The sequence below is a fragment of the Marmota monax genome, unplaced genomic scaffold (genome assembly GCF_021218885.2).
Source record: "Marmota monax isolate L192 unplaced genomic scaffold, Marmota_monax_Labrador192_F-V1.1 WCK01_AAM20220418_F8-fsc00023, whole genome shotgun sequence".
Classification (NCBI taxonomy): Eukaryota; Metazoa; Chordata; class Mammalia; order Rodentia; family Sciuridae; genus Marmota; species Marmota monax.
In genome coordinates this window covers 13,192,239-13,204,886 of record NW_026692907.1, presented here as the reverse complement: position 1 = coordinate 13,204,886, position 12,648 = coordinate 13,192,239, and the positions used below count along the sequence as shown (strand labels likewise).

The following is a 12,648-nucleotide window of genomic DNA, read 5'->3' as shown; positions in this document are numbered from 1 at the left end:
CCCATACCAATAACCAGCCCATGAACAGCCCCTTTTCTACCTTCCTAACTTCCCATGTGGCTCTGCTGCCTAGCCTCTGCCTTGTGGACACCATTCTGGTGGCCGTATTTTGCTGCCTTCCCTCCCTTAGGGCAGCCCTGTGATACATGTTTAAATGGGATTTTGCCCAGGGAACAGGGTGGAGTCAGGAAAATAGTATGGAAGGAGTAGCCTCTGAAAAACATAGTAGCCAAGATGTGGTGACAAGGGGAGCCTTTGCCTGCAGCCAGTTTCTGTAACTCATATTTGTTCCCCCACTGTGGCAAGCCATGTTTTGGGAAGATAAAAGACTAGAGAGGTCTCTAACTTCTGTGTGACTCTTGTGTCTGAGATTTGTGAGCTACATCATTGTGATGGGTCATTTGATCTCTTTGAGTCTCCTTTTCTTGATTTGTAAGTGGTAACAGGAGTTGAACTTCTCAGGATTGTCAAGAGAACAGAGGAGTTAGTGTGAGCAGTGCTCTAAGAGCAGTGATCAGCACAGAGAAACCAGTCAGAAAATGTGAGCTTAAAATAGAAAAGTTGGGGGAACGCTACTCTGCAGGGAGTGAGGATTTGAGGGACTGCATTGGAGTCCTAGGGCCTACATGGGGACCAGGCGCTCATTAGCTATTGCTTGCCAGTTTATCTGTGCAACCTCTGTGGACCTGCCTCATAATTCCTACAGATGTTTTGATTGAGAATCTCCTTTATCAGAATCCAAGAATCTAGACTCAAATGGCTGTATTTTCTCCCCAAACTCTTTCCTGTCTTCTGAAGAAAAGCAGAAGGGGGAAAAGCATTTGAGTCATCACTTCCCTAATGGCTGTGCTTTAGCTAAAATAAACACATACATTCAGTGACCATGTCTGTGTCGCAGGGGTTCCCCTGGGGGACAGTACTGTGTCTGCAAGGTCTTCACTTCTCCCAAAGCTACTTCATGGCTTCAAATTGTGGACTATAAACTCCCAGTCAGCCACTAGTTCCCTGGCTTGGTGCACTATCATGTCAAGTTGCTATTTGAATCAGTAGGATTTGGGGAATGGTTCACCGCTAACCTGCATATTCAGGGAGCGTTGGGAGGTACCTCCTTGGTGCTAGCACTGCTGAACCCAGAGAGGCTTAGACAGGACTTTCTTCTAGGTCGCCTTTCCTTTCCTTACATAAAACCCCCTTAAAAACCTTACATAAAAACCCCTTTCGAGGATTCCAGCACTCCTTAGGCCCAAAACTTCTGTCTCTCTCCCCAGCTCTTTTCCATCAAGTAGCCCCCAGTTGTTCATTCATACATTGGACAAATATTTGCTGAGGACTTGGGGTATAGCTCAGTTCTTGCCTAGCATACACCAGGCCCTGGGTTCAATCACCAGCACCATGAATACAAACAAAAACCAAATACTCGTTGAGCATCCATCATGTATCGGGCTGTGGAAGTAGAGCAGAAAATAAAATAGACACATGCCCTGACTACTTGAAGTTTCCATTCTTACATTTAAATTTTAATTTTCTTAGGGAAACCCTCCCTGATCTTAGGGACAGTCCTGCTGTATGGACTTTGAAGCATGTTGGGTCTGTCCTGTAGATTAGCTGGACAAATTGTAGCTTTCCATATGATTGGCTGATTATTTGGTTAGTTTTGACTCTATTATTAGTCTCTGAGTTTCTTGAGAGCATGAATTAAGTACTTACCCATAAATTATTTGTTAAGTGAATTAATAAAGGCACACAACTCTGTTCAGCAAGCCCCAGAGCTTAGCACACATTGGCTGGCTGGGTCTATGCTTAGACTTCTCCAATCTCTTCCACAGAAATCTCCAATCTGTTGGTGGCCACCAAGAAGGCCCAGGAGTGGCAGCCTGTCTACCCCATGAGCCAGCTGAGCTTTGACCGGATCCTCAAGAAAGATATTGTTCAAGTGAGTCGTTGCTACAGGGGTGCAGCTTTGGTTCTGACTTCCCACAGGAAAGCAGGCTGGATATTTGCTGGGGGGTGGGATGACAGATTTAGTCTGGGTTTGGGGAAATTATAGTAGAAAAAGAAAAAGGGTCTTTCCTTCACAGTTAAAGGAATTCACCTAGCATTATCCCTCCTACCTGCCTTGCTGATACTTCTCATAAACACTTGGCCTTGAAGAAAGATTGGTCAAGGTTCATGGGGTCACCTGGAGTAGAAGGACTTTTGGTTGTGAGGGAGCATTAATGGGCATCAGGAGCTGGTCTCCACAGGGGAGCCTGGACTGAAGTCCCTTGCTACCCCATAATGTGCTATGTGAAAGCGTTTCTAGATTTTATTCCTGTTCTTTCTGCTGGTGCTTCCACAAGGAGCAGAGCTGTGAGAACAAAGAACACAAAGAGGTGACAGGGTAAAAACTAGCTTGAGAAATGGACCCAGCATGGGGACTCAGATCAGTGTCCCAGTCTTTGGAGGCCTTTTCCCCAGAATCTACTGCCTTAGGCAGGCCCAGAGCACCCGAGGTTTTGGCTGGGGATGTGAAGCCCAGAACAAATCCTGCTTTCTGTTAGCTACCCTTTTCCCCAGCCCTGTTAGATAGAGCCAGGGGATGGGGTGTCAAAGCAGAGCACATGCCAGCAGCCTTAGAGAGAAGGAATTAGTAACACTGTTAGTTAGTTTCTGGAAGAGACTAACACCTTGGCGGGCAGGAGGACAAGTCATGGGCTCACTGCTGTGAAGGAACCTGGGGGAGGGTGGCAGACCTAGATCCATTTGTTAGTGAACCTTTTTAAGTGAATCCAGATTTCTTCACTGAAGGTCCACCAGTGTTGTTCTCTGTTTCTCTGGTGATGGTGAGAGCTGTGTCCTAAGATTAAAATCACCAGAGCTTTAGTTCTGTAGCCTATTTTCAGTCTAGAACTTGACACAGTACTTGGGGCCTGCCTTCTTTCACTGCCTTTGAGTCTCTGAGATGATAACTGTCATATTCCATGCCTTCTACATCCATTTAGCCAATAGTGACAAAGCATTTACACATGCCAGTCACTACCCTCAATAGACTTGCAGTCCAGCAAGAGGAGATGGACTTTTGTCTGCCTTAAGTGGGTAATTATGAAGAGACAAATCTTAATGTAGTCAAGTACAGCAAAATATGGGAACATCACCTAGTACTGGGAGGATAACATGTCCTCCTGGGGGAAGGAGCAGCAAAGAAGAGTCCTAGAGGATGAGCAGCAAGTAACTGTGCAGGGTAGAAGGAACAGTGGAGACGGATGCTGGAGTGGACATGCAGGGGCCTTTGTGGGTTGCTGAGGGATCCTGACAGTATGGTGCCAAGACCTGGCCACTGAAATAAGTAACCCTTCTGAGTAAGAGTAATTATTCTAAAAGCATATGGCTTTTACGGGATGTTCTGGGAATACAGCTTTCTATAACCTTGATGGATCACTTCATGACAGATGCAGCTTTAATGAATAGTCATAGGACCTTGCCAGATATAGCAGATAGTGTAGATATATGGCCATTCTGCTGTGACAGATGACAAATGGTAGTGTTTGTGATAATTACTATACACGGTCAACAATTTGTTTCTGGGGGGATAATTCCTTAGATATCTGCAACAATCCATTTTCTGCATTTTTAAGTAGTCCTAGGATCATAGAATAATACCGCTTTGATTTACAAGTTTTGTGGGGCTAATGTCAACAGCTCAATATTGCATAAGTTTCATGAATCATGCTTTGATTTCCAAATATTAAGAATTTAAAAAATCTGAAGTTGGAAGCTTAAACTGGAAGGATCTTTAGGTCATATGGTAAGGGTTTTGCACGAGTGATCTCATTTAATCCTCTTGCCACTCACTAGTCTTCTTTCATGTGTGAGGAAGCTGAGGGCCAATCCTTGTAGCAATACCTCCATCTTTACACCTACTCCTCTGCTATGGGGTTGCTGGGCCAAATGCAGCCATAACTTGTATCACTACTTTTAGAGCTTAGTCTGCATGCCCACGTACACACACACTGGATAGGTGGATGGGAATGAATGCTTCCACTATGAGACACAGCAACCACCTGGCCTAGAAGGCTCCCAGGAAAAACACGTTGGTCCAGTGATGGGTTTCTACCCCACACTTTATATCTAGTACTTTTTTTTTGATTCTTAGAACAACCTTATCAGGTAAGAGCCATTTTTATCCCTATTTACAGAGAACAGGCAAGGTTACACATGGTGAAGGAATGATCCCGAGTTAACAGCTAATAAGCAGTAAAGCAAGGAGTTTCAAGTCCATTCACTTTGTCCCCCAGCCTGAGAGTGGAGGAGTAACCTAGTTGGGTCCTCCCTGTGTTTGCTGTGGAGCCCTGAGATGGGACAGATATGGCTGACTGTTGATGAGATCTTGCAGTTTAGTGATAGGTCAGGATTGGTTTTAGCCACTGGCTAGTCTTCAAGGTAGAAAGCAAGAAGATGTTAGGGAATATGGGGACTCTTTGGGGACCCAGGAACTGCCGAACTGTATTTGGCCAAGCTGCTTTTTGTTTCCTCTGGGGACCTGATGGGGACAAACCTCCAGAAGCTGTGAGCTTTGGGGCTTTTTTTTGCCTTTGCCCCATCCTGTCCATGTTGAGTTCTCTACATTCTTCCCTAAATCTGGACACCATACAACTATGAGAGCTGTCACCTAACCTTCTGCTTCCTTCATCAGGGTGATCACCTTGGCAGAGGCACGAGAACACACATCTACTCTGGGACCTTGGTGGATTACAAGGACGATGAAGGGGCTGCTGAAGAGAAGAGAATAAAAGTGATCCTCAAAGTCTTAGACCCCAGCCACAGGGACATTTCTCTGGCAAGTGCTTCCCCTATTTCTGGGGAAAGTGCGGTGGATTGAGAAGAACCTTTGCCCTTGGTTTGGGCTAGTGGTTCTCACACTTGTCTTTCAGTCAGATTTCCTCTCTTTAATACAGTCTCATACCTTGTGTGTAGAATAAGTGATGGAGGGTTGAAGATGAGGTGGGTTGAGCAGCCCCTCACACTTGGCCTGTCCCCTCGCTTCCCTCCCCTCCCCACTACTAGGCCTGTGTGCAGTACTGTAGAGTTCTGGGACAAGCTGAGTGGTCTCAGAGTTCCTAATATAGCCCAGGGCTCCCATTGGAAAACAAAGCTTAGAGGATTCATATGACTTACCCAGGATGTCACAGGATCCAGGATGTTGGAGGGAAACAGCCAAATTGGGAGTGGAGATTTGCTATCTTGGTTTCCCTTTTATTTGTCTTTATTTTTTTTAATATTTTTCAGCTATAGGTGGACACAATGTCTTCATTTTACTTTATGTGGTGCTGAGGATTGAACTCAGTGCCTCACGCATGCTAGGCAAGCGTTCTACCTCTGAGCCACAACCACAGCCCTCCCTTTTATTCTAATGTAGTGTTAAACATTGTTTTCCCCAAAAGGACCAGAGGTAGGCAAGAGTATCTGATGGGAAGACTGTCAGCTTGTCCCAACAACCTTGCTGTGCAACCTGTTGGATTTTCTAAGTAAATCCCACATCCTAGCCTGATTGGCCTAGAGGTCAAGGCTTGATAATGCCTCTAATGAGTTAGGGCCAGGGGATCAGTTTTTAGGACCTGGGGTATTGTCAGTGGTGAGCTTTCCTGGCAGCGGGGGTGGGGTAGGGTGGGGGTGGGTGGTTCATGGGTTTTCCCCCAACAGTGGAGGCTGACCCCAGGTATTCTTTTGTCCCGTTTTTCCTCAGGCCTTCTTTGAAGCAGCCAGCATGATGAGACAGGTCTCCCACAAACACATTGTGTACCTCTATGGCGTCTGTGTCCGAGATGTGGAAAGTGAGTGTGTCCCCTCACAGGCTGGCCCTGGCTGGGAGTGTGGGTACTATAAAGACCCTGGAGGGTAGGGGTTGCTGATTCCTCCCTTATGGTACCCAGGATTCTTGCTTTTTGGCAATTGAAGAAATCAAGGTATTCAGCAAGCTATTTGTATAAGTTAATGGTGGTGCCTGTGGAACTAAAACCATTTTCAATCATTTCTTGAATACTTGCTTCTCATCACTCTGGGCCCACACTGTGCTAGACCAAGAGGTTGAGGTAAGATGAGGCCATCTCTCTGAAAGAGTAGTAAGAATTGGGGTGGTGAAAGCAGAGTGTAAGCCCAAGCAGCTGGATGGCCTGTTGAGACTGGCTGCCTTTAACCACCAACAGTTCTACCTTCTTTTGATGGCAGGCTGTAGAGGGGTGGGTCTTCAGCCACTGCTATTCACCTGTCTTGGGGCTGAAGCCTCTAGAAACAGATGGCATCTGCCTGAATTTCTGACATAAATTTGGAAGAACTTTCATTTAACCACAAGCATATTGCTATGGAATGCAGTAGTATGGGCTGTTCTTACATGAGTCCTGCTGAGAGGGACCTTTTGTCACTTGAGTGACCTGACCTCTGTATGGCAGTGTGTGGTAAGAGTAGCAATAGGCTGGGCATGGTGGCACATGCTTATAATCCCAGGGGATTGGGAGGCTTAGACAGAAGGATCGTAAGTTCAAAGCTAGCCTTAGCAATTTAGCAAGGCCCTAGCAACTCAGTGAGACCCTGTCTGTAAATAAAATACAATAAAGATCTGGGGATGTGGCTCAGTGGTTAAGTGCCCTTGGGTTCAGTCACTGGCACCAAAAAACAAGTAGCAATAGTGGCAGCACTGTTCTCAGAGCCCTTGTTCTGTGTGTTCAGATACTTAATCAAGGCTTTCCATGCCTCATTACGTTTGGCCCTCCCCATTTACACCTCTTGTGAGGTGTAGGTATTGCTATCTCTGAATTTACAGATGAGGGATCTGAGACTCAAAGAGGTTGTCACTTGCTCAAGATCACCCAAATTAGTGGAAGAGCATGGGGTTGAACCCAGGTCTGTCCAACTCTGAAGTACTCTGTCACTTGTATCTCCCAAGGATATCTGTGTAAGTTGACACAGTACTGTCCATTAAAGAGGGCTCTTATAAGGGGATGAGGCAAAATACTGTCCTGGACAGATCTAAGTTCCAGATGTGGCTGTTTTCATACCTATAGATATCATGGTGGAAGAGTATGTGGAGGGGGGACCCCTGGATCTCTTTATGCATCGGAAAAGTGATGTCCTCACTACACCATGGAAATTCAAAGTTGCCAAACAGCTGGCCAGTGCCCTGAGTTACTTGGTAAGAATATTCTCATAATGTGGTAATCTCCAGCAGAAACCAGAATGCTCCTGTGGGGGTGGCAGGAAGCAGGTGCTGGTAAGCAAGTGGGAGACCCTGTGCTTGGGTTCCAGGCACCAGGGCTCTTTGATTGAACACAGATGTGTCTGGTACTTAGTGAAGAGAGTAATTTGAGCTGTTCTGCAGGCACTGAGGAGTCCTGTTCAGAAGAAAATGGTATCGTGCCAGAGGTGTCTGACGCAGGATGCGGACTGGCTAGGAATTGTGCAGGGCTTGCTGAGGGAATGAGCGCAACTACTGGCGTCCATCAGCAAGAACATTATTGGATGCTATCCTGGATAGCTATTCCCGTTTTATAGATTTTAGTCACTTTAATCTTCACAAAGCCCTATGAGACATGCTCCACTATTATCTCCCTTTCACTGATGAGAAAACTGAAGTCAGGGAACATTATATGATGTGAAGAAGTGATGCAGATCATTGGTGCAAAGGCTAGGCTATGGAGCCTGGCTGTGGCTTGGAGTAGTGAGAGATGATCTGATGGACCGTGGTTGGAAACAGGGAATATGGGGAGGAAAGATAAGCACCTTATCAAATGTCCCTATTTTATAGGAAGATAAAGACCTGGTCCATGGAAATGTGTGTACCAAAAATCTCCTCCTGGCCCGTGAGGGCATTGACAGTGAAATTGGCCCATTCATCAAGCTTAGTGACCCTGGAATCCCTGTCACTGTACTGTCAAGGCAAGGTGAGTTGTCCCCGCAACCCCACAGCCATTCACTCTAAGCCAGAGATCTAGCTGGCAGGGAGAAAGGTCTTGACTGGGTCAGGCCTCCCTTTAGAATGGGTCAGCAAACAGGTGTCTGGTGCTCCTTTCTCCTAGGCCCTGCATGGGAATATGGAGCCACAGGAGGGTGGTTCCTGATAGCCCAGCTGAGGCTGTCAGATCCCCATGGTAAAGGCCCCATGATCAAGGGAATGGGGTAGTACATGGGGCTATGGACTCCAGACAGTGGTCAGAGAGATGCCAGAGCAGAAGTTAGGCCTTCTGGGTCCTTCTCCATATTCTTCTGGAACTCCACTGTAGCCAGCGAGCATTTTGGGGGGCACCCCAGCCTATTTTATCAAGTGATTGCTGTGGTCTCACATCCTTACTGTGAATTAGGTTGTGCAGAGTTGCAGTCTTTAAAGGAAAGGGCAGTCCCAGGAGCTGAGACTGAAACCCATGCCAAACAGGTCTTGCTGTGTCTCCTAACCTGGTAGGCCACATGAGGGGACCAGTGTGTCCTAGGTCCCCGATCTGGTGTCCTCTAATGGCCTCTGCGCTGTCTTTATCATTGATTTTCATCAACTCAGCATATTGAGTTTTGCTCTAAAATTTAATCAAAGAGTGGACAAAATTTGGAGAAGATGGATGAAAAATTTACAATCCTTGCAAATGAGACTTGATCCTCTGCTCCTTGGAAGGGCATGGGAAACATCCTTTGGTACCTGTTGGATGCTTATCATGTGGCCATTGCCCAACAGTTCTGAGGCAGAGATACCCCTGGGGCTGGTAACGGTCCTGTCCTCAAGGTCTAAGACACTGATGTTTCTTGAACAAGCAGAGTAGCCAGGGACCCAGTAGTGCCCATGAAATGCAGTAGGGACCCAGACCTGGGAGAAAAATCATCCAACTGAAACAGAGTGATTCAAGGAGCTGATGAGATTTCATCTGGGTTTGCAGGTCAGCAAGGTAGCTAGAGCAAGGGACCAGAGGCACATCTTTTAAGGACACCAGGGGCACGTGCTGTGCCAGGAAGGACATGAGAGGGCTGTATGGTCAGTTGGGCCTGTGCCTGAGTGCTGGGCTCAGGAGCCACCCTCCTTCCCAGGGCAGCTTGGAAGCTGCTCTGTACAGGCTACTAAGTTTGCTGATAGGCATTTTCATGGATGTGACAGGGGTCTCTGTTGAGCTTTCTGTCTCTGACCTTGGTTAGAAGCCAGAAACAGGTCACAGAGATTGCCAGGAGAAAGGGATATGAGACTTCTTTGTCTCAGTCTTTTCTCGTCCTTTCCCCAAATGAAGGAAAACCAAGATAAAACATAACAACACAGCTGAGAAATGGTCTGTGGTATGTGCAAGCTGCTCTTTGTGTTGTCCTCATCTCTCTGCTGCCTTTTCTTTCCTGAACCTTTGTTCACATGATCCCCTGATGCCACCAACCCCCAATGATGGCCTACCTGGGGAATGCTCTGCTATCTCTGAGGCTAGGGCTTCCGAAGACTGACTGCTCATGACCCTCCTGGGGAGGATGTGATGAACGAAGCCATCTGCTGCTGGCCTGATCAGACTGATATATCAGAAGTGCCAGGGGCAAGGCATGGAAGGCAGTGCATCTTACCAGCTCCCCCTGGGACTTGTGGCCAGTCCATGTTTGCCAGAAAGTTTTTCATTAACTCAGGTTCTTGCTGTTTTGACAATGTTTAGCTTTCCAGGTGATCCCAGAAGCTGATTTTAAAAGTCTTTTCTTTCTCTAGAGTGCATAGAACGAATCCCATGGATTGCTCCAGAGTGTGTTGAAGACTCCAAGAACCTGAGTGTGGCTGCTGACAAATGGAGCTTTGGTACCACACTCTGGGAAATCTGCTATAATGGCGAGATCCCCCTGAAAGATAAGACTCTGATTGAGGTAAGCAGTTGTTTCCTAGGGAATGTGGTAGGTGAGATTCACTAAACAGGAACTGCCCAGAAGTTAGGAAGCCTCATGCTATGGGAAGAGATGGACTTGAGTTGAGTCTTTCCCATAGACTTGCTGGCTATGTGATCTCACGAATGTAACTTCACTTCCCTAAGCCTCAGAATGTAACTTCACTTCCCTAAGCCTTCACTTCCCTAAGCCTCATCTATAAAATGGAGGTAAATAAAAATTATTTTGTGGGCTCCTTGTGAAGAGTAACAAAATATGTAGAGTGACAGACATACAATCAGTATCGAGAAGACTGTTAATGTTTTATTTATCTGAGTTTTTAAGTGCCTGTTATTCAACAAAATGAACACACAAGTGTCTACTGAGTACCAGGCAAAGGATGCTAGGTGAAAGCTGGGGCTCACCATAAAGTAGACATGGGCCTTGCCTTCCCTGGAGGATATTAGGAGGTGGAAGGGGAGTTAGGCTAAAATAAAGATACTAAGGTTCCACAGATGGTATCTAGCACCCTGGGGGGGGGGGGGTGTCTAGCTATAGGTTAGAAGCTGGAAGGCAGTGATTTCACTTTAATTTTTTAAAATGGCAGCAATAGTTTATTTCTGAATTTTAAAACAATAATATTTGAAGAAAATTTTGAAAACACTGGAAACAATTTTTTTAAAAAAAAGTCACCCATAAGATACCTGATCACTGTTAACACATTGACTTAGTCTTCCAGTCTGTTCATATCATTTTTAAATAAAATTTGGTCACTGCTAGATATAGTTATATATTCCACATTTTAAATTTTAACATTGTGAGGACTTTCCTATTCAATTCAAAAGTCATAAATTTTTATAAATTTGAGTTAACTTGTTTTAACTCTAATTTACTTAACTAATTTTATATTTGACGTTTTTGTTGTTTTCAAATTTCCAGTATTCTAATTCTGCAGGGAATACTTTTGTACATAAGTCTTTGCTCATATCCAGTTTATTTCTGAGTCATTCAATAATTGGAATTAATGATTCAGAGCTTGAAGAATCTGAAGGTTGAAATACAAATTGCCACACTGTATTCCAGAAAGGCTGCCTGACTTCACTGGAATGCAGTGTCTAGGGATTGGGATGTATTGCCCTGTCTTCCTTGAATTTGGATTACTTTAGTATTAGGACTGAGACTTCCTCATGCTGGAATAAGGCCAGAGTAACAAAGTCCACCTTTCAGGAGAGATGCCAGGAATTAATTAAGGTAATTACTTCTCAGCTGAGATGACAGGGTTTGAGGGTGGTTCCTTAGTTTTTTCCAAGTGTCCCTCTTCTTTACAGAAAGAGAGATTCTATGAAAGCCGGTGCAGGCCAGTGACACCATCATGCAAGGAGCTGGCTGACCTTATGACCCGCTGCATGAACTATGACCCCAATCAGAGACCCTTCTTCCGAGCCATTATGAGGGACATTAACAAGCTCGAAGAGCAAAGTAAGATGTTGTCCAATGCTTAACTGGGATCATTCACAACCCTGGAGAGCAATTGGGGGAAGTGGGGAGATGAGTGGGAGCCCAGAAGCGGCAATCCCTAACCATCAGTTACCTTTTTTTAAAATTGGTTTTCTTTTCTATTAGATCCAGACATTGTTTCAGAAAAAAAACCAGCAACTGAGGTGGATCCCACACATTTTGAAAAGCGCTTCCTGAAGAGGATCCGTGACTTGGGAGAGGTAAGTTGCACCTGGTGCTTGCTGCTGATCTGGCTGCTGCTCTGGCTGCAGCTCTGGCTGCATCTTCTGCTTGCACATCACCTCTCTGCATAAAGTCACCTCCTGTTCTCCCTTACTTTATAAGAGAAAGAACGTTTCTGCATTTTGGAGGCCACTTTTAGCACGCCCCATTTGACCCACACGCCTGCCAGGATGCACATTTCTGCCTGCATGTGTGACTATGCATATACACAGGATGCTGGTCTGCTCCCAGGAGAGACGAGTTTTCTCTGTGGAGCAGAGGGGATTAGATGCAGATATGGAGGAAATAGAAAAATCTCTGTCACTGACTTTGGGGAATAAGTTCCCTGCGAAGCTCTTTAACCTGTTAAGTCCAAATTTTCAATTCTGTGAGCATAATAATTATTTCAAAGTTACCAAAAGTGGTATATTTGTTGCTTAAGTTTTTATAGGTGTTCCACATCTGGGACAATGAGACAAAATGGGTTAAATGAGGGATTGATGTACTACACAGAGTGCCAAAATAGACTCTCAAACTTTCCTTTGGACCTTGAACGGGAGTTTCCAACAGTTAATATGACAAGGGAGGCTCCTGTGATCTATGTCTTTACACAGATCTTCTATTGTTAATTGAATGAAGAGTGCCACATCTTGAGTAGCCACTGTGTGCCATCATCTGTGCTGGGCAGTTTCACAAGCACAGTCCTCACAGCATCCCCCAGAATACTTGTGACTATTGTATACAGAAAGCACAGTAGGACTCAGGATGATTGTGTGGCAGGGCCAGCCAATGTCACCATTAGGTGGCTTGGCTGGGGTCTGATGCCATAGCTTTTGAAGATTCCTTGTGCACAGCTGCACTGTGGTGCCTGCCTGAAGAATGGGCTCTGGGTTCTCAGAGGACTCCACAGTTTTCTACAGGTCCAGATATGTCCTTCATCATTTTTTGGGTTACTTTTTCTTGGAAATTGGGATTGATGTGTGGGTTCATTAGTCACCTGTTACTTTGTCTTATCTCACTTACAGAGGAAGTGAGGCCAGGAGAGGAAGGGGGTTGTGGTAGGTGGTGGAATCTAGGTGAGAGCCTTCTATCAGC

General features: G+C 45.6%; 1 protein-coding gene across 2 annotated transcripts in view; it reads left to right on the top strand.

Annotated features, from left to right (window-relative positions):
- The window catches only part of Jak1 (Janus kinase 1), a 130,265-nt gene that overhangs the window by 111,641 nt on the left and 5,976 nt on the right, over positions 1–12,648 (top strand). For both annotated transcript variants that reach the window (XM_046450840.2, XM_046450839.2), the window contains exons 12-19: positions 1,827–1,933; positions 4,673–4,816; positions 5,723–5,810; positions 7,038–7,165; positions 7,778–7,913; positions 9,686–9,837; positions 11,163–11,313; positions 11,458–11,552. In XM_046450840.2, the coding sequence (XP_046306796.1) occupies positions 1,827–1,933; positions 4,673–4,816; positions 5,723–5,810; positions 7,038–7,165; positions 7,778–7,913; positions 9,686–9,837; positions 11,163–11,313; positions 11,458–11,552 (1,001 nt within the window). The remainder of the gene's footprint in view (positions 1–1,826; positions 1,934–4,672; positions 4,817–5,722; positions 5,811–7,037; positions 7,166–7,777; positions 7,914–9,685; positions 9,838–11,162; positions 11,314–11,457; positions 11,553–12,648) is intronic.